At 34.7% G+C, this 22,049-nt stretch overlaps 1 protein-coding gene across 1 annotated transcript in view; it reads right to left on the minus strand.

The window, feature by feature from the left end:
• The window catches only part of LOC126765182 (uncharacterized), a 177,257-nt gene extending 156,217 nt beyond the window's left edge, over positions 1-21,040 (minus strand). The window contains exons 1-5 of the mRNA XM_050482761.1: positions 20,212-21,040; positions 18,844-19,110; positions 17,310-18,775; positions 7,532-7,875; positions 7,262-7,472 (exon numbers count right to left, since the gene is read on the minus strand). Coding sequence (XP_050338718.1) covers positions 7,262-7,472; positions 7,532-7,875; positions 17,310-18,775; positions 18,844-19,110; positions 20,212-20,989 — 3,066 coding nt within the window. The 5' untranslated portion in view covers positions 20,990-21,040. The remainder of the gene's footprint in view (positions 1-7,261; positions 7,473-7,531; positions 7,876-17,309; positions 18,776-18,843; positions 19,111-20,211) is intronic.
• Between the last annotated feature and the right edge of the window lie 1,009 nt (positions 21,041-22,049).

The raw sequence follows: 22,049 nt of genomic DNA on the forward strand, positions 1-22,049 counted from the left end.
TCCTTTGGTTGATACGGCTGCGTGTGGAGATTTACTTGGAAATTCTTTATTGAATATGGAAGTAAAAGGTATGTACTTATGATTAAGACGTATAACAGTCAATTTATTTTTAAATTTAAGCATTTAAACTGATGTTGTTAGTTGCCTTTGCAAGAATGTAGTATTTTTACAAAAAAAAGTATAACATTATTGTTTTTGTTTATTTGTCGGGATTTGTCGCGCCAGAATTCTGGTACGGAAATGTAATTTGGACTTTCTTCTATCCGAAACAGAAGTAAAATTGTCCCCCAACCCACCCCATTTTTATAGGTATTTTTTTAAAGTGCACGGTGTAATTCTATACTGTTCAGATTTCTGAACAGTCATTATCGCTAACACATAAAAATACAGTTGTAATTATAAATATGTATGTACAAATACTCATTTCAATCATCATTGTAACAAATATTCATTTCGGGTATTGTTTTATGCTACATAATATGGGTTGTTTTCAAGGTCACATGCACATTTGTATTCAATTACCTAAATGCACATCGATCCAAAAGGATCGGAAATGACCCTAAACTAACAATAGACAATTGTGTCTGCCCTTGAAAACACTTATGCTTAAGATATGTGTACATACTGTGGGCTCTATAAATAAAGGAGCTCTGGGCAACCAGAACTGAGTACAATTTTATAGTCAAAACCTTTCGCGTCGTTTTAATATTACATATACAAAATACAAATTTTCACAGATTCTGCAGCAATGTTGAAAAATATCACCCGAATGGAATTATACGTTATTATAAAGGAGTACAAAGGAAAAAAAAATGAACGAAAAATTCACCTTTCTGGAAGATAGAATTGCTCAGTTGACGTCATGCCCAACAGAGGATAGAAATGTTTTGTCTCGTTCTTTGAGGCATTTCAAGACAGATTTAAAAAAAAAATGGTCAGCAGCTCGTAACACTGATGAGAGGTTCGTAAAAAATAACGAAGAATGGCTAAGAACAACATTAGAACTTCCTTCGTGGTCGGACAAGCCTGGTCGTCCAGTCAAAGAGTTTCGTGAATTAAGCGAAAGGAGTAAGCGGCGCAGAACTGTAGATTTACGGGCTCACGTACCTGTCGAGGAGTTGACTTTTGCTGCATGTGTAAGTCAGGGCACTTCCGGAAACATACACACTTCAAAGATGATTAAGGAAATAACTTCAACACCTACGAGAGCCAAGAAGATCAGAAATATAATTTCATCTAAAAAAGACCACGTGGAAAAAAATATACTATAGAAGAAGCATTATCCTTATTTGTTGAAGGTAATTTCACAAGAAGTCAGTGGAATTTATTACAAGGCGGACGTAAAACTATCTATCCTTGCTACTCTTTGCTGCAAAAGGCAAAAAAAAGTGCTTACCCGGAGGAAGATAAAATAACGGTTACAGAGACTAGCTTTAATGTAGAACTTCAAGCTTTGTTGGATCATACGGCTTTGCGCCTCATCCAATATTTGAAAGAAGTCATAGATACATTAACTGACGCCGAGTAGCAGAGCCTTCTTTTGATATCAAAATGGGGGTGCGATGGATCACACCAAACTCCATTTAAGCAAAAATTTGAAAATCTTTCTGGTGACGATTCAAGTATATTTGTGAGCTCGATTGTTCCAGTGAGGTTGGTTGTTACCTTCAATGGTGAAACAACAAAAACCATTTGGCAAAACCCTACGCCTTCTTCGGTGAGATTCTGCAGGCCTATTAGAGCTCAATTTACTCACGAAACAAAAGATGTAACAAAACAAGAAATAGAATACATCGAAAATCAAGCCAGAAATCTGGAAGATACAAGAGACAGTGAAACATCAGCGCACATCAATCATAAAATATTACTGACAATGGTAGACGGGAAAGTTTGTAACGCTGCAACGGATACAACCTCTACTATGCGATGTTATGTATGCGGTCAGACTTCAAAAGATTTTAATAAATTAAAAAAAGGTGTCATAAATCAAGAGGCTTTAAAGTTTGGCCTCTCAGTACTCCACGCCCGAATACGGTTTTTTGAGTTGTTGTTGCACTTAGCATATAAAGAACCCATAAAGAATTGGCAAGCCCGTACAGCAGAAGACAAAAAGATTATTAAGGAAACAAAAGAGACAATACAAAAATGTTTTAAAGATGAAATGGGTCTACTGGTTGATGTTCCTAAACCTGGTTTTGGAAACAGTAATGACGGGAATACATCTAGGAGATTTTTCGAAAATGCAGAATGCTCTTCTCGCATCACCGGCATCAACATCGAAGTAATCAAAAGATTTAAAGTTATTCTTGAAATAATATCAAGTGGTCATGAGATTGATCCTCAAAAATTCGATGATTATGCCCAAGACACGGCAAAATTGTATGTGGAAATGTACGGTTGGTATCCAATGTCGCCAACTGTCCACAAAATCCTCATACACGGAGCGCAGGTGCTGCAAGAGGCAATTCTTCCAATTGGACAATTATCCGAGGAGGCAGCTGAGGCCCGAAATAAACATATCAGAAAATATCGGGTAGATTTTGCCCGAAAGTTTTCGAGGATCGAGTGTAACAGAGATGTTTTGAACAGACTGCTTTTAACATCCGATCCACTTATCAGCTGCAATCGTCCAAAGAATAAGAAGAAACTCATGCCATTTTCCGAGGAAGCAAAATCAATTTTAACTGCAGCAACACCTAATCTCAATAGGTCAGACGAGAATACTGTCGAGGAAGAGGATTCTGATGTAATCAGCGAAGTAAATTATCCTGAAACCGATTAATTTTTTTAAATTATATTATTTTATTTTCAGTATTTTTTTTTCTATTCTAATCATGTATTTTTATTAATAAATGCTATATATTGATTCAATATTGTTTTTTATTATATTTAAAGATAATATAAGTCCCTAAATAATTATGACCGGTTTTTTGCATCAAATACCCCTTAGTGTATCGGTAGGAATTCTAGTAGTATTCGTGTTGGGATACGCCCAAGTGGTTTAGGAGACATACATATATATTAAACTTAGTAGGGGGCGGGGCCAAGTTTTTACTCAAGTTACAGCTTGCACGGACGGACGGACAGATAGGCAGTCAACCGGATCTCGACTTTTCTCGTCACCTTATCATATATATGGGCCATTCCATCAATTGGCAACATGGTTTTGTACCCGTGGTTCTCCGATTTTGACGAAACTTTAGAATATCATAATATAGACCAAAATAAGAATATCTGTAAACTTTTTAGTGGTCAAAGTTGCTTCATTGTTTCTTGGCGCGCAATTCAAATTGAGATCAAACAAAGAAATGACTATTTCTTTAATTTTTTTACGACCTCAAAATTGAGTGAAAAAAATGTTGCAGTTATCCAATTTTATGTGAAAAAATCTCAGCTTTCTGATAAAAATATTTTCAAAACCCAAACAAATTTTCAAAATTCAAAAAAAAAAATATTTTTTTGCAAAAATCCCGTTTTTTGTGCTTTTCCCCCCATTTTTTTTTCAAAACTGACTTTTTCATTCGATTCCACGTTCAATTTTACATAAGAATCAGTGTTCAAAAATATGGGACTCCGATCCCATGAGCAGCAAAAAAAATTCAAAGTTAGTAACAAAACTATAATTCTCTGTAGAAACTGGTTGCAAGAACATAAAAATTGGGAGCAATTAAATTCACAAACTTAAATTTGTATACCTTATTTCTGAATGTTTAAAATGTGTTCTTCTAGAATTCTATCGTAATGCTAATATTACTCAAATTTATAGCTTAAAGCACCTAACTAACTTAAAATATCGTCTATATTATTTCTTTATGCAATTTGTTAAGTAGCAATAGCAATTACGCCTATATACTTACTTGTATGCTACAATAATTGTCGTATACTTAGTATGCATATACATTGGGGTGGGTCAAAATATGTTTTTTTTTTCTGGGTATTCTAAAAAATTGGTTGATAGACATCTCTATGAAAGGCTCTTGAAGTATGCGCTCTTAATTGTAACGGGACGGCCCTCCGCTTAAGGGTTTTAAATTTTTGTCTTATTATCGAATAGAAAAATGTATACCTCTCTGCCAACTACTTCAAAAAGTATTTCGTTTCGTAGATTTTATAGGAAGTAGAAAACTCTACAAAATGGTCCACCACGGTTTTTTCGCAAACAAAACCATTTTAAAGATATTAACGGTAAATATTTTCAAGCAAATTTTGCTTTTTTCTATCGAATTTTATAACTCAATGAAAAAAACATAATTTTAAATTTTCCAATATATTTATCGAATAGGTTTGCGTGAGCAGTTTAAATGAATGTAATCTTGATCTTATTCAGCGTTTTCGAGATATTCATCGTCAAAACTCAAGGAAAAATAAATGAAACAAGGCTTCAGTTCGGATGTAACCGAATATTTTATAATCTTACAACGTGCAAGCACCAAAGTACAAGAAATTCCTTCAGGAAAATATGGGAGTTCGGGTAGTGTTACCCGATTTTATCTATTTTTGACAATAACCCATACTATTAACGGCTGGGATTTTGAATAGTATCCCCCGATTTCGGGGTTGAAATGGATACAAGAGGTTCTCCATATAAAGAACATATGTATATATGAAGAAATACATATGGTGTCTCCGATTTATAATGAATTTTACACTTTTATATTTTAACTTCTATATCCACTAACTCTTCACTAATTCGTATTAATTGCATAAAATTATGCAAAAATAACTTGAATCCATATTTAACTTTAAATTCATTACTCATACAATAAGAAAATGGTTGAAAGCAAGCCAAAAATTTGTGTTACTATATTTTAATGTGAGAAGAATATCATGTACCCAATGTCGTCGAAATCGGTCGCTCGGGTCTGGAGATATGTGGTTTAATCTTAAAGTGAGTCCCATCGTCAATACTTTACTCTGGCTCCCATAAAGCCCTCTCATACCATCCCGATTGTCAAACTTTAAGTCTCTTTCATATTTCGTTATTGATTTTTGCACTTTTAGTAGTTTTTAACAATACCGTTACATGAGGAGTGCACGAGGATATCCTCCGATTTCATCCAATTTTACTGCTTAAGGCATTGACCCTGAGTGAATTTGGCGAGACCACTCCCACTTTTTCAACATTTGTATTTTTTAGCCCACATTCTCCTGTGTCAAATAAGATTTCTATAGTATATCTTATTGTAACGTTTAGTTATGGCTCTTTATCCGTTTTCGGTTTCTGGAGTTTTGTGGTCGTGACAGTGGCCCTATATGCGAACTTCGCCTTACTTTGTTTCTAAGGAACATGTGAATCAAGTTTCATCAAGATTCATTTTGATTTTTACTCAAGTAACAGCTTTCAGGGATGGACGTACGGACAGACAGACTCAACTCGTCTGCGTTCCAGAGTGCGTTTCAAAGTAAACAGGACTTAAAACAAAACAGAACAAATAGTTTTTTTCGGCAAAATCAATTTATTTTATTCAAAATAATCTCCTTCTGCGTCAATACAGCTTTTTGCACGGTCCAAAAGCATGTCGAACGAGGGTTTTAGCTCGTTGGCCGTTATGGCCGCCAGTATGCCGGTGCAAGACTTTTGAATGGCCTCTACGTCTGCATAACGCTTTCCTTTCATGGGCAAATGCATTTTTCCGAAAAGAAAGAAGGTGCACGGTGCCATATAAGGTAAATACGGTGAGTGGTTAATTGTTAAAATGTGATTTTTGGTCAAATAATCGGTCACAAGCGTCGATCGATGAGACGGTGGATTATCGTGCAAAAAACGCCAACTTTCATCTTCGCGATATTCGGGCCGAAAAAGTCGAATACGGCGCACCAAACGCTTGAAAACTCCAACGTAGAATACCGCATTAACGTTTTGGTTGGGTGGAACAAATTCTTCGTGAACAATACCTTTGGAATCATAAAAATAAATCAGCATTGCCTTCACTTTTGACTTCTCCATACGCGATTTTTTGGATTTGGGCTCGGCCGGTGCCTTCCATTCAACACTCTGGCGTTTCGTTTCGGTATCATTTTGGAAACACCGCGTTTCGTTACCAGTCACAATATTGTAAAGGAAGTTTTTGTCCTTTTTGACCTCTTTAATGATGTCCTTCGAACGTTTGATTCTGAGAAATTTTTGGTCGTCAGTCAATTTGTGTGGAACAAACCGTGCACACACCTTTTGTAAGCCCAAATGTTCCGTCAAAATTCGATAAATCGACGTTTTGGAGATGTTCAATTCCATTTCCATGAATTTCAATAATGATTTCGGCGGGTTTTTGATGAATTCTCGCACAGTTTCGATGCAAATTCCGGTGATCACGGATTTTTATTAGCCCAGATGTTGATCGTCATTTATGTCCCCACGACCACTTTGAAAACGATAAAACCACTCGTGCATTCTGCTACGGGATAGGCAATCATCGCTATAAACTTGTTTCATCAATTGAAACGTTTCGGTAAAAGTTTTACCAATTTTAAAACAAAATTTTGTTAGCTCTTTGTTCGAAGCTCATTTCCGCACCGATAACACAAAAATACCGACATTCGAAACGCAGTAACTTCACTTGCAATCAATGAAATGTCATGAATGTCATTCTCACTGGACAATCGATAAATAAACAGGTTCTAACGCACCAATCGATATATACTTGTAGATGGCGATACCGGGGGGCGCTGGATTCCTGTTTACTTTGGTACGCACCTTTTATAACCCTATATAAGTATATCTCACTTAATTTTAGGTAATACATACAACCCCTAGGTGAACAAAACCATTATACTCTGTAGCAACATGTTGCAAGAGTACAAAAATAGAAAATATCTAGCCATTTTTGTAGAGCAGTAAATTTTCTACAAAATTTGGGAGTTTTCCGGTTTGCTATATAATATTTTTTTTTCGTTTAGCTATAAAATCATAAGAAACAGTTTTTTTCTTTAAAATATTCAAATTCCTTTTTCGATGAGCATTCAATTTCCTACAAAATCCATAAACCCAAAGCTTTTTTATTTTTAGTTTTGGAGGCATAATACAAATTTTTCTATATGATAACAAGAAAAAAATAGGGAATCATTAGGAGAATAATCTGCCCATTACAATTAAAAACCCATACTTGGAAAACCTTTCTTAGAAGTGTCCATCAACCAATTTTTCAGAGTACGAGGCAGAAAGGAAAAACATTCGTTTGTTTGACCGATCGTAATATATAATATGTATGTACAATACATACCAATACATTTCTATAGCATCATGAATAGTAACTAATAAACTCACCAAATAGGATTTAGGAACAGTTTCTATAAATTTCAACCGTCCGAAACTTGAGTTGAACTTCGAAGCAGTGATATTGAAAGAAGCATCGAATGTAAGCAGATCGCGTTGGGGAATTAGTACAGAAAACAGAAACAAGGCCTCTTTTTCCGGACTTAAATGAATTTCAGCCAAAATATTGTGTTCACTGCCATTTTTATATCGCTCTTCGTGTCTTAAAATTAAATATAGAACGTTTTTGTGTATTTACTTATATATCTCAAATTAATTTACTTGACAAGTAGTTTAAAGTTGACTTCAGAGCGAGGAATCTTGACATTGAAGCTAGCATACGAACGAGCACCTTCCCAAATATTTTCCTCGGAATAGGAGCGCGACAGTATTAAATGCCAAAAACTCGTAGAGTTTGGTTCTTTAAAGCCTTGGGCATTATTGAAAGATAAAATACCTTCAGTGTGGCCCTTCAATGATCGCCAAGTTGCATTTGATGCAAAATTTAGTTTTGGATGTGCTGAAGATCTAAGTTTAATATTTCCATTATATTCCATCTTCGATTTGTCACCGGAATTTAGTATACGTCCTTCTAAATATATACTCTCTATTTTACTTGTTTGGAACTGAAAAAATCAAAATTGTAATAAGAGATTGAACAAGTACAAAATAAATAGCATATAGTAATATAACACATAAATACTACATAAGATATATGTTACATATGTTTCAAATATCAAAATAAAATTACAAATTTATACCTTTATACATAAGTATATGTACATATATTATATCATAAACTAATAATACTTGTATTAATCGACTCAATTTACATATGTAGTGCATATTGACATAATGAAAGATGCAGAATTTTGCACTTATATTATTATATTAAAAACAATTAATTTTGTACACAACAGCGAAATGTAGTTTCTTTAAATTGTCAATTAATATAAATTTGGAGCAAGTGAATAGAGATTTATGCCAAAATGGATATATTTTCTTATACATATTATTATTTAGATTTGATTTTGGAAAGAGTCTGCAGTGTTGGATCTATAAATATATTCGTGAATCAATCAGAACAAATTTTGGTACCCTGTTCTGATGTAAATCTTGAGGGCTTTCTTCATCGACCGGAACAAATACTAGTCAGAAAGGACTAGATCTGGACTATAAGGAGGTTAAGGCAAAACTTCTCAGCCGGTGTTCTAATAGTTACAATATTTAACCGGGTTTTCAACATACGGCGGAATGTTGGCATATTTAATTATGGCCTCGTATCTAGTTGTGAACTCTAGGTAAGCATTTTCTTCAGTTTCAAGGTTTTACTCGGTTTTATACAGAACTTCATGATTTTACCAAATACAATGTATTACCTGGTACCATGGATATTCGACCTTCCCGTTAATTTGACCGGCGATACCATATTTTGCGTTTAGCATAACGTTTTTGGCGTTTAAACGTTTTCAAATAGGTGCTTTAGTGACTCCCAAAGATTCTGCGAGCTCTTATTTTGCTCGATAACAGTTTTCAGCGCTTCCTTCCGGTTGATTATATATTGGCCACTCTGCGAACTTTTATCATGAAACTTTTAGTAATAATATGCCGTAATGTCAAAAACGGTTTAAATTGGGTCAATACCCCATGTACCTAATATAAGGATTAGGAACTTCTGGTTGACTTTATATCTAAAAATTAAGCGAACAAATAAAAGGCGTGTTTTATTTGACTACCACAAGCTAATAGCTGAATCATGGACAAATAAAACGCACTTAGCTTATTTCATATTTTCGCTTAAAAACGAAGTGTGTTGGCAATTCGAGCGGGAATATTTCCCGCTGATATTCTGATATTCAATTTGTTTCAAAATGTCTGATATTGAGAAAAAGTTAGATTGAATTCTTCAATTTGTAAACAAAATATATTTATTTTGTTGATTTGATGATATTAATACAAAAAAATTATAACTAATGTTCATATTTGTATTAATTTTAACTTAAAAAAACACACACAAATTTGTAATCTTGGTTTGTTTACATTATCATCTGTCAAAATGAATTTTATCAATATTGCCAACTACTCTTTTTAGAAAAATCATAGCTATTGTGAATGAAAAAAAGCTCTAGTTCAATATACAAGCTACGATGGCTTATAACAAGCCAACATAATTATGTTGACTAAGTCTTCCATACAAAATAAGCTAATAGCTTAATTTGCTGGTCAAATAAAACACGCATAATATTGAATTTATTATAGTCTAGTGCCGAAAAGTGGTCAACGATTTACCACATATCAGGCGTGGATCCAACCCAAAAATTAAAAGTTTCCGATTTCGATGAAATTTTTTGTGTGTATTCAAGGAGATTCGAGAATGGTTTAGATTCACAATTTGGTCCACTGGAAAATGTTTTTTTTAATTAATTTTTCATTTGCAATTAACCGTGCGATTCTGTATTGTGATACAATCTCAAGTCTCTAAATTTGAGGTTTTAAGTTAGAGACAATTTTTGAGACTTGAGACGAGTTTGCTATTCTGTAAGTGACAGTCACAAAATCTATTACATTTCGTTATTCAGAGATGTTTTTACACTTGAATGAAAATAAATATGTCGATAACAAATATTAAATTTTCTATAACTTAGTCAAAAACATAATTATCAATAAAAATAAAAATATATGTTCACTTTGTTTCATAATATTTACTAAGTTTATGTAAAATTGATTTATTTTCAACCCCTTCGTGTTTGAGTTGCTTACAAAATATAAACAAACGACAATCGATTAATATCTATGATGATCTCTATTCAGTATATTCAAGATGGCAGACAAGAGTTGTTTTTAGTTTTGTGACTTGCTAACTATCAGGTCTCAAATTTGAGGCAATAGTTTGAGACTAATGCTAGAGACTGTTTAGTGAGTAGTAACTAGTCATAAATTGAGACTTTACTTCAAAATGTCTCAAATAGAGACTAGAGACTGGTTACAGAATCCGCTATAATTGCTAACTTTGGAATGTTTGACCGATAGACTGCGCTACCATCGCAGTATCCAATATTCAAACCTTAAATTGGCGTAAACATGCAATAAATAAAACGATGCCAAAGTAAAAGGCGACATCTGTAGACAAGTTTTCATAATGTGGACAGAGTTGTTCGTTCTTAAGTAATAAAATGGGTGATTCAATACATCTATGGGTAGCTATAACATTTTTTTCATACCTGCTAACTATTGGAGTGGTTATCTTGACAGGCAAATTAAAATTGCAAAAGATCTGGCATAAAAAATAGTGGCATAACTGAAGTGTTGATAAAAAGGTCAATTAAAATTTGAGATATACAGAAATCTTTTCGAATGAAATATTCAAACGGGAACGATGAAGTTCAAACTGATCCTTCATGGAAATAATAAAATTGCTAAATATTGGGAATGGTAGAATAGAACTGCAATCAAATACACAGCTCACTTTATCATTCGATGAATAATATACCACGGGCCTCCCAAAAGACTGATGCCATAACCTTGCGAGGCCGATTTTTTTGTCTTTCCTTTACGTACTTCTAGTTTTATTCGTCGCATCGGCTCATGCTATACCTTTTTGGAAAGCTCATTTAACGCGGTAACACGTGTTTGATTGATTGTCGTTTCTGTTAAGTCGTTCGTGAGTTATAGCGTCGCAAACATGGAACAAAATAAAGAGAAAATACGGCATATTTTACAGTACTACTACGATAAAGGCAAAAATGCATCTCAAGTCGCCAATAAAATTTGTGCAGTTTATGGACCCGATACAGTTTCCATTTCCACCGCACAACGATGGTTTCAACGTTTTCGTTCTGGTGTAGAGGTGATCGAAGATGCGCCACGCTCCGGAAGGCCTGTCGTCGAAAATTGCGATAAAATCGCTGAATTGGTCGAAAGAGACCGGCATAGTAGCAGCCGTAGCATCGGTCAAGAGCTGGCATGAGTCATCAAAAATGCATTAAAAAATATTATTTTGATTATAAAAAGGTAGTTAAACAGTGTACATGATGTGTTACGACAAGTGTACGGTCTGTAGTTAGGTAACACCGATGGCAGGTGGGGAAAGTTGCCATTATTGAAAATTTAATGTTTTTTATAAAATTTATACGGTAAATTTTGTGTGTAAACTTTACTTAAAAATTAGTCTAAGGAATAAAGCAAGTTGTCATGCTGATCATATATATTTGCATTTTATAGGGTCTTCGGTGCTTCCTTCTGGGTGTTACAAACATCTTTTGGGGGTGTAAATATCAAAAAAAGAAATATTTGTAATATTGTTGCTTTATATTCGGAATTAAGTCGGAGAAATTGAGTGTGGTTTATCCCCCACGCTAATATGGTATACGCCGTCGTCTTGACTTGACTTGAATGCTACAAAAATCACATCTTATTAATGGATTTCTTGCGCTATGTTGGTACTCATATCCCCGACTTATGCTGAATGTTTTGCTAATTTTTGACAGCTGTTTGTTTGGAGACATTTCGGTTTGCTTTAGATTTTTGCTTATTCCCAAAATGAAGCAAAGAATCTGTATGAAAAATAAAACTAAATGCGTGGACACATTCCGAATATTGACTGTGACATATGGTGAAGATACCTTGGACAAAATCAATCGGTATCAAAAATGTTCCGAGAGAGTCGAGAAGATGTGGCTTTTGCGTCAAAATTTTTTTCAAAAAAATAAAACAAATATCTAAAAAGTGCATTAAGTGTAAGAGTTAGGCAATAACGCCGAAACTGATAATCAAAACATAAAAAATCACAAAAAAAATTAAACTGTTTACAAATAATAAACATAATAAAATAACAAATATGTGTGAAATAAAACAAAAGCATGAGCGCAGCGCAGCCTCACAAACAAGCCCGCATGCATTCTCTGAATGCCTACTTTAGCTTTGTCGAGCCTGCGAATTCAGCTCCTTCAGAGTCATCGCAGCGACTAATATAAAAAGGAAATTAAGTCCTTCAAAGTCAGCGGTCAATCCTAAAAAATTTCAAGGCAGCACATCAAATAAGAATGAATCGAAGTTTTAAATGGCAACAGATTTGCCTTACTAAGCAATGGTTCCGACAACGATGCGAAGGGTACCTACCACCACAGTCGTTAATGCAAAACTACCTCTAATATATTTGCGTGAGCGTTGCATTAATACGCTTGTTGCTAAATTAAGTGAAATTGTAGGTACTAACAATTTTCATATAGTGCCTTTGAATTTGATATAGATGAAACAAAAACTCAGTCCTACACTGAAATAAGGTTATATGGAAATAGTTGAATTTTTGTCAAGTAAAAACCACAACTATTATACGTATGAACTGAAAAGCTCTAAGGACCTAGTTGTCGTAATTAAGGGTATAGAGTCCGCCGTAGACTCTAGTGAAGTAAAAGAAGCATTGGAAGAATGCGGTTTTGGTATTAAAACTGTTGTCAATATATTTAATAGAAACAAAAAACCAGAGCCAATGTTTAAAATGGAATTGTTGCCGAACTCTAATCAACTAAAAAGAATAAAAAACGTTAACTTCGGCTGCACCGCAGCTAATATACCCTTCACAGGAGCATTTCTTTTAATAAATATATTTTCAGCTTGTATTGAAGCTATATACCACGTCAAATGCGAAAGTTTTCCAAACAAGCCCTTGATTCCGATCGTTCTGTTTGTATTGCAGCTATATGCTATAGTTAACCGATATGAACAATTTCTTCAGAGATTTTATTGTTGCCCTAGAAACTAACCTGTGCCAACTTTTGTGAAGATACATTGTCAAATGTGAGAATTTTCCTTACAAGAACTTTATTCCGATCGTTCAGTCTGTATGGCAGCTATATGTTATAGTGGTCCGATATCGACAGTTTCGACAAATGAACAGCTTCTTGAAGAGCAAATGACGTTAGCATAATGTCAAAACAATGTCTTGAAAACTGAAGGACTAGTTCATATATATATAGGCAGACTTAATGGAGGTAATTACACTGCTAACTACAGGGGTTGTCTTGTATATAAAAATTTGAAATCGAAGTTGTCACAGGGCATTCAAGCACGTCGTAACCTAATGCTACAAATACCATGAAATGAAATTATACCAATATCAGATAAAAGTTCAAATCCTATTACTTTTAAGAGTAATACTATGCAAGGAAGCAATGCATATGCAGTGAAAGGCAACACTGTACAAATGCAACTGCCACAAAATCCTCCAAATTGAGGTATTGAAACTATGATTTTTAATCTAACACATTGTATGACACAATTTATGTCTAGTATGCAAACAAGATCCAAGATTTAATAAAATCACAAAATCAAATGCTGCAAAATAGAATTTCATGCTACAGCACAGTTACAAGCTACAGCAATATCACTAAAAAATCGGGGTTGTGACTTAAACCGAAGGGCTATATACTGTCCACCTTGTTTTAAAATTACAGATATCGAATTTAAAGACTTTTTTGGAAGATTAGGTCAAAGATTTCTAGCAGGTAAAGATAACAATGCAAAACACACGTACTGGGGCTCATGACTTATAAATCCGAAAGGACGACAGCTGTACTACACTATTATGAATAAGCATAATAAGCTGGATATAATATCTCCTGGTAAGTCGACATACTGGACCAGTGATAGAAAAAAAATAACAGACATAATAGATTTTGCTGTAGTAAAATATATAGATAGATCGCTTATGGCAGCTGATACATATACAGATTTATCATCTGATCATTCTACTGTACTACTAAAGTTATACGAACAGCCTATGATATTTGATACAAAAGTTTCTCTAATATCTCATAAAACTAACTAGTTGAAGTATAGAAAATATATCAGCAGCCCCATCAATATTGATTGCAAAATAAATACAAGAAAAGACATTGATGAAAGTATAAGAGAATTTAATGATGTAATAACTAAAGCTGTAGCAACACCAAAAAGAAACAATAAACCAGTTGGTTTTAGAAAGAGCACCAATAATGAAATAGAGAAACTTGTAAATGAGAAAGGGCGAGCTAGACGCGTATGGCAGTTAAATCGCTCCCTTTCAAATCTGCTTCAATTTAAATCTGCTATACGAAAGTTAAAAACAGTGCTTAAACGTGTGGAAGAACACAACACTGAAAATTATGTAAAGAAACTGTGTCCAAATTCTAGCAATCAAAACTCCCTTTGGAAAGCCCAAAAGTCTTTCGCCACCAGTAGATTCCAATATGCCTCTAAGACAGTTGAATGGTAATTGGGCACGTAGTGATGAGGATAAGGCAAATTGCTTTGCAAATCACCTAGAAAAGGTATTTCAACCCAATTGCCCAAAAAACAACTTTGCCAACCTTGCCCCCTACCGCTACTTCTGAACACGATAATTGAGTTACCAAATATTGCTATAAAAGTGTTCTCCTTGCTCTTCCGGATACTATCCAATTTCATGGAAAAAGTTGCAGATCATCATCATAGATAAATCTGGTAAAGACCTAACACAGCCGTCTTCCTACAGACCAATAAGTCTCTTACTCTGTATTTCGAAAATATTTGAAAAAGTGTTACTATCAAGGATGACTCTTTTCCTCCACGAAAATAATATAATACCAACGAACCAATTCGGTTTTCGTGCTAAACATGGCACTGTAGAGCAAATAAATATAATTACGAATGAAAGCAGGAAAGCATTCGAGCACAGAGAGTACTGTTCAGCTATTTTTCTAGATGTAGCTCAGGCGCTCGATAATGTCTAGCTTGAAGGCCTTATATGGAAAATCAAAAACATTTTACCTTACGAATTGCATAAAACTTTGGAGTCATATTTAAGTAACAGGAAATTTACAGTTAAAGTAGCAGACTTTATATCAGAAGAACGAGTAATAAGGGCTAGTATACATCAGGATAGCGTGCAAGGCCCAACTCTGCCCATAATCTATAGAGCAGATATTCCAACAGCTACTAACTTATTGACAACCACTTTCGCTGATGACACAGTTCTAATAAGCCGGAACAAATACCCCATCAGAGCATCAAGAGTATTAGAGCAACACTTAAATTTTGTTGAAGAATGGCTAGCCAACTGGCGTATATGTAAATATTAATTAGCAAAAATGCAAGGATGTTACGTTCTCGCTAAGACCAGAAACGTGTCGGACAGTTAAAATAAACAATGTCCTAGTACCCCAAGCGAATGAAGTAACTTATTTTGGGATTTACCTGGACCGAAGGCTCACGTGGCGAAAACATATAGGGAGTAAAATAACTTGTATGAAGTTAAGAGCAGCAAATTAAAATTGGCTTTTAAACAAAAATTCTGAACTTAGCCTAGACAACAAAGTACTGTTGTACAATGCAATCATAAAACCGATTTAGATGTATGGCATTCAATTGTGGGATACGACCTGTGCCACCAACATTGATATAATACAAAGATTCCAATCTAAAATTCTTAGAACAATCACGGGTGAATCATGGTACATGTGTAATGAAAACATTCATAAGGATCTAGATATTCCTATGATAAGGAAGGAGATAGAGGATAGCAGAATGAGATATATCTCTAAACTCCGAGAACAGCAATCAAACACGTTTAAAAAGAAGTGATCTACCAGCCTACTAGAGAGCAACGTTCTACCAAAAAACCTTAAAAACATTATTGAACTTCTTTAGTTTTAAATAGATTTAAGATTTGAATACTTATTGTAAGGCTTTACCAAACAGATCCAATAAATAAAGAAATATTGAAAAAAAAATTGTCAACGAAAAAAAAAAATCAAAATATAACGAGTATTTTGTGAAGAAAAAATAAAATTAAAATTTTAAAAGTTGTTGACACCAATAACTGTGAGAAACTAAGATAGATGAACGTGAATATATGCAAATTTGGTTTCCATAGTAAACAGGACTTTTGAATCTAGCGTCCCCTGGTCGTGCCATCTATATGTCGACTGGTGCGTTAGAATTTATTTTTATCGATTGTCCAGTGAGAATTTCATGATATTTCATTGATTGGAAGTGAAGTTATTGCGTTTTAAGTGTCAGTAGCTTTGTGTTATCGGTGCGAAAATGAGCTTCGAACAAAGAGCCAACATTAAATTTTGTTTTAAAATTGGTAAAACTTTTACCGAAACATTTCAATTTATTAAACAAGTTTATGGCGATGATTGCCTATCCCAAAGCAGAGTACACGAGTGGTTTCAATGTTTTCAAAGTGGTCTTGATGACATAAATGACGATCAACATGTGGGCTAATCAAAATCCGTGATCACCGGAAATTCCATCGAAACTGTGTGTGAATTCATCAAAAATCAGCCGAAATCATCATTGAAATTAATGGAAATGGAATTCAACATATCCACAACATCGATTTATTGCGTTTGGTGCACCGTATTCGACGTATCGCGAAGATGAAAGTTGGCGATTGTTGCACGATATTACGCCGTCTCATCGATCGACGCTTGTGACGGATTATTTGACCAAAAATCACATTTTAACCATTAACCACTCCCGTATTCACCTGATATTGACCCGTGCGTCTTCTTCCTTTTCGGAAAAATGCATTTTCCCATGAAAGGAAAGCGTTATGCCGACGTAGAAGCCATTCAAAAGGCTTGCACCGGCATACTGGCGGCCATACCGCCCAACGAGCTAAAACACTCGTTCGACATGCGTTTGGACCGTGCAAAAAGCTGTATTGAAGTAGAATTAGACTATTTTGAATAAAATAAATTGATTTTGCGTAAAAAATATGATCTGTTTTTTTTTAAAGTCCTGCTTACTTTGGAACCAACCTTGTAGAGTTATTAAATGAAAATTATCAAGATAACGCAACGAATTGACGTCAGTGGGGACTGTTTGTCCGCCCGTTCAAACGGTATCTTAGCTTTCTCTTTCTTGTTTTCCTTATAATATAAATTACAATTACAAATTCAAATTTACGAACGCTCAATAAAAGTAAAACTGTCATACATATAAGATTTGTCGTTAACTTTTGACAGTAGTAATCGAATTATAACTTAGAATAAAGAAAGTAAGTAAGTACATATATATATTGAGATCGTATTACCCTATAGTTTATGGTGATATTTGCTGATTTTGTAATCTCACTCTGCATCATAACACCACGCATGAGCATTTGCAATTTACGAGTCTCAAAAGAAAAGTCTATGTCGTTTTGTGTTATGCCATTTTTCTCATATACGCGCATTGTTCCCACAGCTCCTGTTATATTGTTACCATTTATGGCCAATAACATTTTCGGTTTGTAAATCCATATATTTCGTTCTTGTAAGCGTTTGAGTTCCATATTCAAATGAAGACTACTGACGTTATTCATTTGTAATAAAAAATCGAATCGTTTGTAAATCGCACCTCCTAAATATTGGCATATGATTGCTGCTTTATTGAGTCCATGTGTAAAAAGAACTGATGAATTAAAGCTTTCTGGGCACATGATAATATTAGCCGAGATCGAACGTTCATGATAGGATCCGGGCGTATGGAATATAAATGCCCTCTTTGTGCTATTTTCCTGTTTGTTCGATGTAAATTCAAAAGTCCATTTTTTTGTAGTAGGGTCAGATTTTGATAACACAATGCTAAAGTTCAGAGGTCCGCTTAGAATAAGTCCAGGATAGAGGGTTTGTTTAGAATTATTAAGATTTGGAACGCTGTAGTCAATACACATTTTCAAACCAAATGTAGTTTCCAACAAAGACCATGTGCAAGTAATATTGGATATACGTGACTGAATACCAGTCTGCGGTTCATCTTCACTCTTTGTGATTTTGATTAACTCCGATTGCACACTTAAAATTTCACTAGTATTTTGTGGTAAGTTAAACGAGAATGAAACTAAGTTCTTACCATCAACAATAAGGTCTGCTTCAACCTCCGTGTTTGAATAGAAAGTACTTTTCACTTTAATACCCGATTGCGCATAAAACATATCTGATTTCATTGTTCCTATAAAATTAGCTAATATTGATGGCTTCAATTTGCCTTTTATACCGAAGTTCCATTCTGAAGCGTTTGGATTCATATTATTTATATATCCTGATGTACGTAGATCAATAGAAGAAGCGCCAAATAAATCGATTGATAACGGTAAACCAATCATTAGAGGCACAATATAAGAAGCTTCCAGAAATATGTTTGATTTTGTATAAGTAATTTCATGGCCAGAAAGTATTTCCGAAATCTTTTCCAAAATATTAAATTCTTTGGCTAGCTTCGTGAAATCATGTATCCCATTTAAATCATAATAATGTAAGTCATTTCCAAAAATGCGCACTCCAAAATAAGCTTTAGGATTTTTGTAGTCGTATTTAAGTGTGTATCCTATGTTTTTAATGAGTTTTTGTAAATCTTTTCTATAGTTATTTACATCTTTAATTAGGATTGATCGTTTCAAGAGACACTTAGTTTTACAGAAGTCATCTCCAAGAGACGAATTCTTAAGTAATGTTTCCTTTTTAGAGCTTTGGTTAAATAACGAAAAATTACTATCGATTGAATTATTTGATGTTGTACCTGGAATACATTTTATATTCAATAGTTTTTAGTACGCACTTTAGGAGTATAAATTATAGAGAACTTACCAGAACTATTTTTCTTTAAACTTTCAGACCATTTTCCGAATATATCCAACACATGTTTTATCCCGTTTTTTTTTAATATGCTTCCCTCATTGAACCATTTTTCCGGAATAATAATAGAACTTATTAGTTCGTCAAAACCTTCGGCCCTTGTTGTAAGCTCCAAAAAGTTTACCGAATGGCCGAAAAGGTTAGATGTAAAATTAAACGTCAACATGCGTGGTAGGTATGACTCTGTACCAAAAATTACATTCATATCCACAGTGCTACCTTTAAGGGACACAAAAAGAAATTTGTTAAAAAAATAAAAAAATAATATAGCGCTATCTTTTCTCGAAAAAGTGTACACATAAGTATTATATTTTGCTTTAAGAGTATTATCTTCTGATCAGTTATTATGCTAAGCTTAATTGTAAATTTGTAAATATTATCAAACTTAGGTGCTAAAGGGTTTGTCCGGAAAGTAATAGGACTGATTTTTTTCCGCCGTGACTGAGCATGCACGCACGAACTGAATTCGTTAGAGGGCGTTCCTAGCTAACGAACGAGCGGTTGATCAGTTGTCTTCGAGCACCTAGAGACTCAGGAGAAACATTTTCGAGCAACGTGTTTCTGTTAGTGATGCAACCCGAAAATGCAGTGTTCGTTTGAGCAGAGATACGCGATTAAATTCTGTGCGAAACTCGGTAAATCTGCGACAGAGACGTTTGACGTGATCCAGCAGGCTTACCATAATGTTAATTTAGCAAGAAGTGGTGTGTTTCGGTGGCACCAGGCCGTTTTGGAAAGGATCGCTAAGGAAGACCGGAAGAATGAGCAAATCCAAAGTGAAGAAAGATGCTCATTGTCTTTTTTGATATCAAAGGCATCATCCACCATGAATTGTTTCCTCCTGGACAAACCGTCAACGCCAAATTTTACGTGGAAGTCCGAAACGAAGGGTCAATCGGGTCCGGCAAGACATTGCAACCGATTGGAAGTTGTACCACGACAACGCCCCGGCTCACACCGCCTTTCTTGAAAACAGCTACCTAACTAATGCCGGTTTCCGTAGCCGACCTACAGCCCAGATGTAGCCACCCCGTCCTTTTTTGTTTCCTGCATGAAAAAGCCGATGAAAGGGGATCCAAGCAGCATGCACCTCGGCTCTTAAGGCCATTCCGGAAAATGCCTTCCGTGACGCTTTCAATGGTCGCGCTGGCGCTGAACCGACGCAGAAGGAGCCTATTTTGAAAGAATTGTAACGATTGGTTCAATAAATTTTTTTACATCGACTTAGTTCTATTACATTTCGGACAAATCCTATATTTATAATTGCCACTTGTTTTTTGAAAAAAAAAAACACTATAATCTCCAATTTTGCAAACTCACCGAAATTAAACTCGTCGAAGAACAAATTTTGTTGATAGTTACGGGAAAATTTTCGAACGTCTAATTCATATTTATTAGAGATATCGTCATCAAGCAACAAAGTCTGGACTGCAATATATAAGGGTGATGATGACTTTGCTAGATTCTTCAGATGCGACCATACAAATGATCCAACTTGATTAATTTCTTCAAATTTTAAAGTATTTTTTATTTTCTTGATTGAAAAGTAGTCAGGACAAATCATAATTTGCAAATAAGCTGCAATTCGTACTTCTGAATGAATGTTAAAGTTTGTGAAGATATTTAAAAATAAGGGACGATGTAAAGCACAATCCGTCCGTCTAAATATATAAACTGATTCTAAACGAAGATTCAACAACATATTCTCATCCAATATTACTTTATGCAGTTGGGCAATAAATTGTTCTGATAATAAGCCGATATTTCCAAGACCTTTCATTATAACAGTCAAACGTTCATGTAAACGCCTTTCACCATGGAATGAATTAAAAATTTTGACAAATTCTGTTTCAAGTGAATTTGTGATCAATTTAACTCGCATATTTTGTTTGCAATTAGAATGATATAGACAAAAGCTCCGTATAACAGCGGCTGTACATAATGTGTATTCGGGTTCATCCTTGACACGCGAGAATTCAAGAATAGTGTAAAATGTTTCAACAGTATCTTCATCGGGACGCTTTATAAATGATAGAGTCTTAAGCCAGTTTAGTGCTACTTTTTTAGGTACGCTATTTGTAAGAAGTTGGTCCCGCATGAGCTGATATGATGCAGGACTCCCAATATAAGGTAATGCGTCGATAACATGATTCCTGAAAAAAATATGAAAATACAAATAAAAATCACACATAAAGCAATATGTTTAAATTTTCTCTTTAATATGAACATACTATATAATAAACATTCAAGGTTGCTAGGGTAAAAGTTGTGGCAACTTTGAAATTATATTTTTTTAAGACAAAGTGTGTTCAAATTGGTCGGTTCCACAGCCTGTGGAATAAATTTGTATTATGTAATTATAACTGGTAGTGCTTATAAAATAATAGTAAATTGTATCAAATATCTTATGTTTGAGAAACGAAGGGAAGTATGCAGTGTGCAATGAATTTTGTCGCGTTCTCCAAAATGGCATGTTTAAGTTGCTTAACGCTGTCATATTGCTTCAAAGATATGTATCGGGTGATTTTTTAAGAGCTTGATAACTTTTTAAAAAAAAAAACGCATAAAATTTGCAAAATCTCATCGGTTCTTTATTTGAAACGTTAGATTGGTTCATGACATTTACTTTTTGAAGATAATTTCATTTAATTTCATTTTGCGTCTTAGGTGGTCCATTCGGAAAGTCCAATTTTGGGCAACTTTTTCGAGCATTTCGGCCGGAATAGCCCGAATTTCTTCGGAAATGTTGTCTTCCAAAGCTGGAATAGTTGCTGTAGACTTTAGACTTGACGTAGCCCCACAAAAAATAGTCTAAAGGCGTTAAATCGCATGATCTTGGTGGCCAACTTACGGGTCCATTTCTTGAGATGAATTGTTCTCGAAGTTTTCCTCAAAATGGCCATAGAATCGCGAGCTGTGTGGCATGTAGCGCCATCTTGTTGAAACCACATGTCAACCAAGTTCAGTTCTTCCATTTTTGGCAACAAAAAGTTTGTTAGCATCGAACGATAGCGATCGCCATTCACCGTAACGTTGCGTCCAACAGCATCTTTGAAAAAATACGGTCGAATGATTCCACCAGCGTACAAACCACACCAAACAGTGCATTTTTCGGGATGCATGGGCAGTTGGCCACCAAGATCATGCGATTTAACGCC

This window comes from Bactrocera neohumeralis, unplaced genomic scaffold, assembly GCF_024586455.1.
Source record: "Bactrocera neohumeralis isolate Rockhampton unplaced genomic scaffold, APGP_CSIRO_Bneo_wtdbg2-racon-allhic-juicebox.fasta_v2 cluster10, whole genome shotgun sequence".
Lineage (NCBI taxonomy): Eukaryota > Metazoa > Arthropoda > Insecta > Diptera > Tephritidae > Bactrocera > Bactrocera neohumeralis.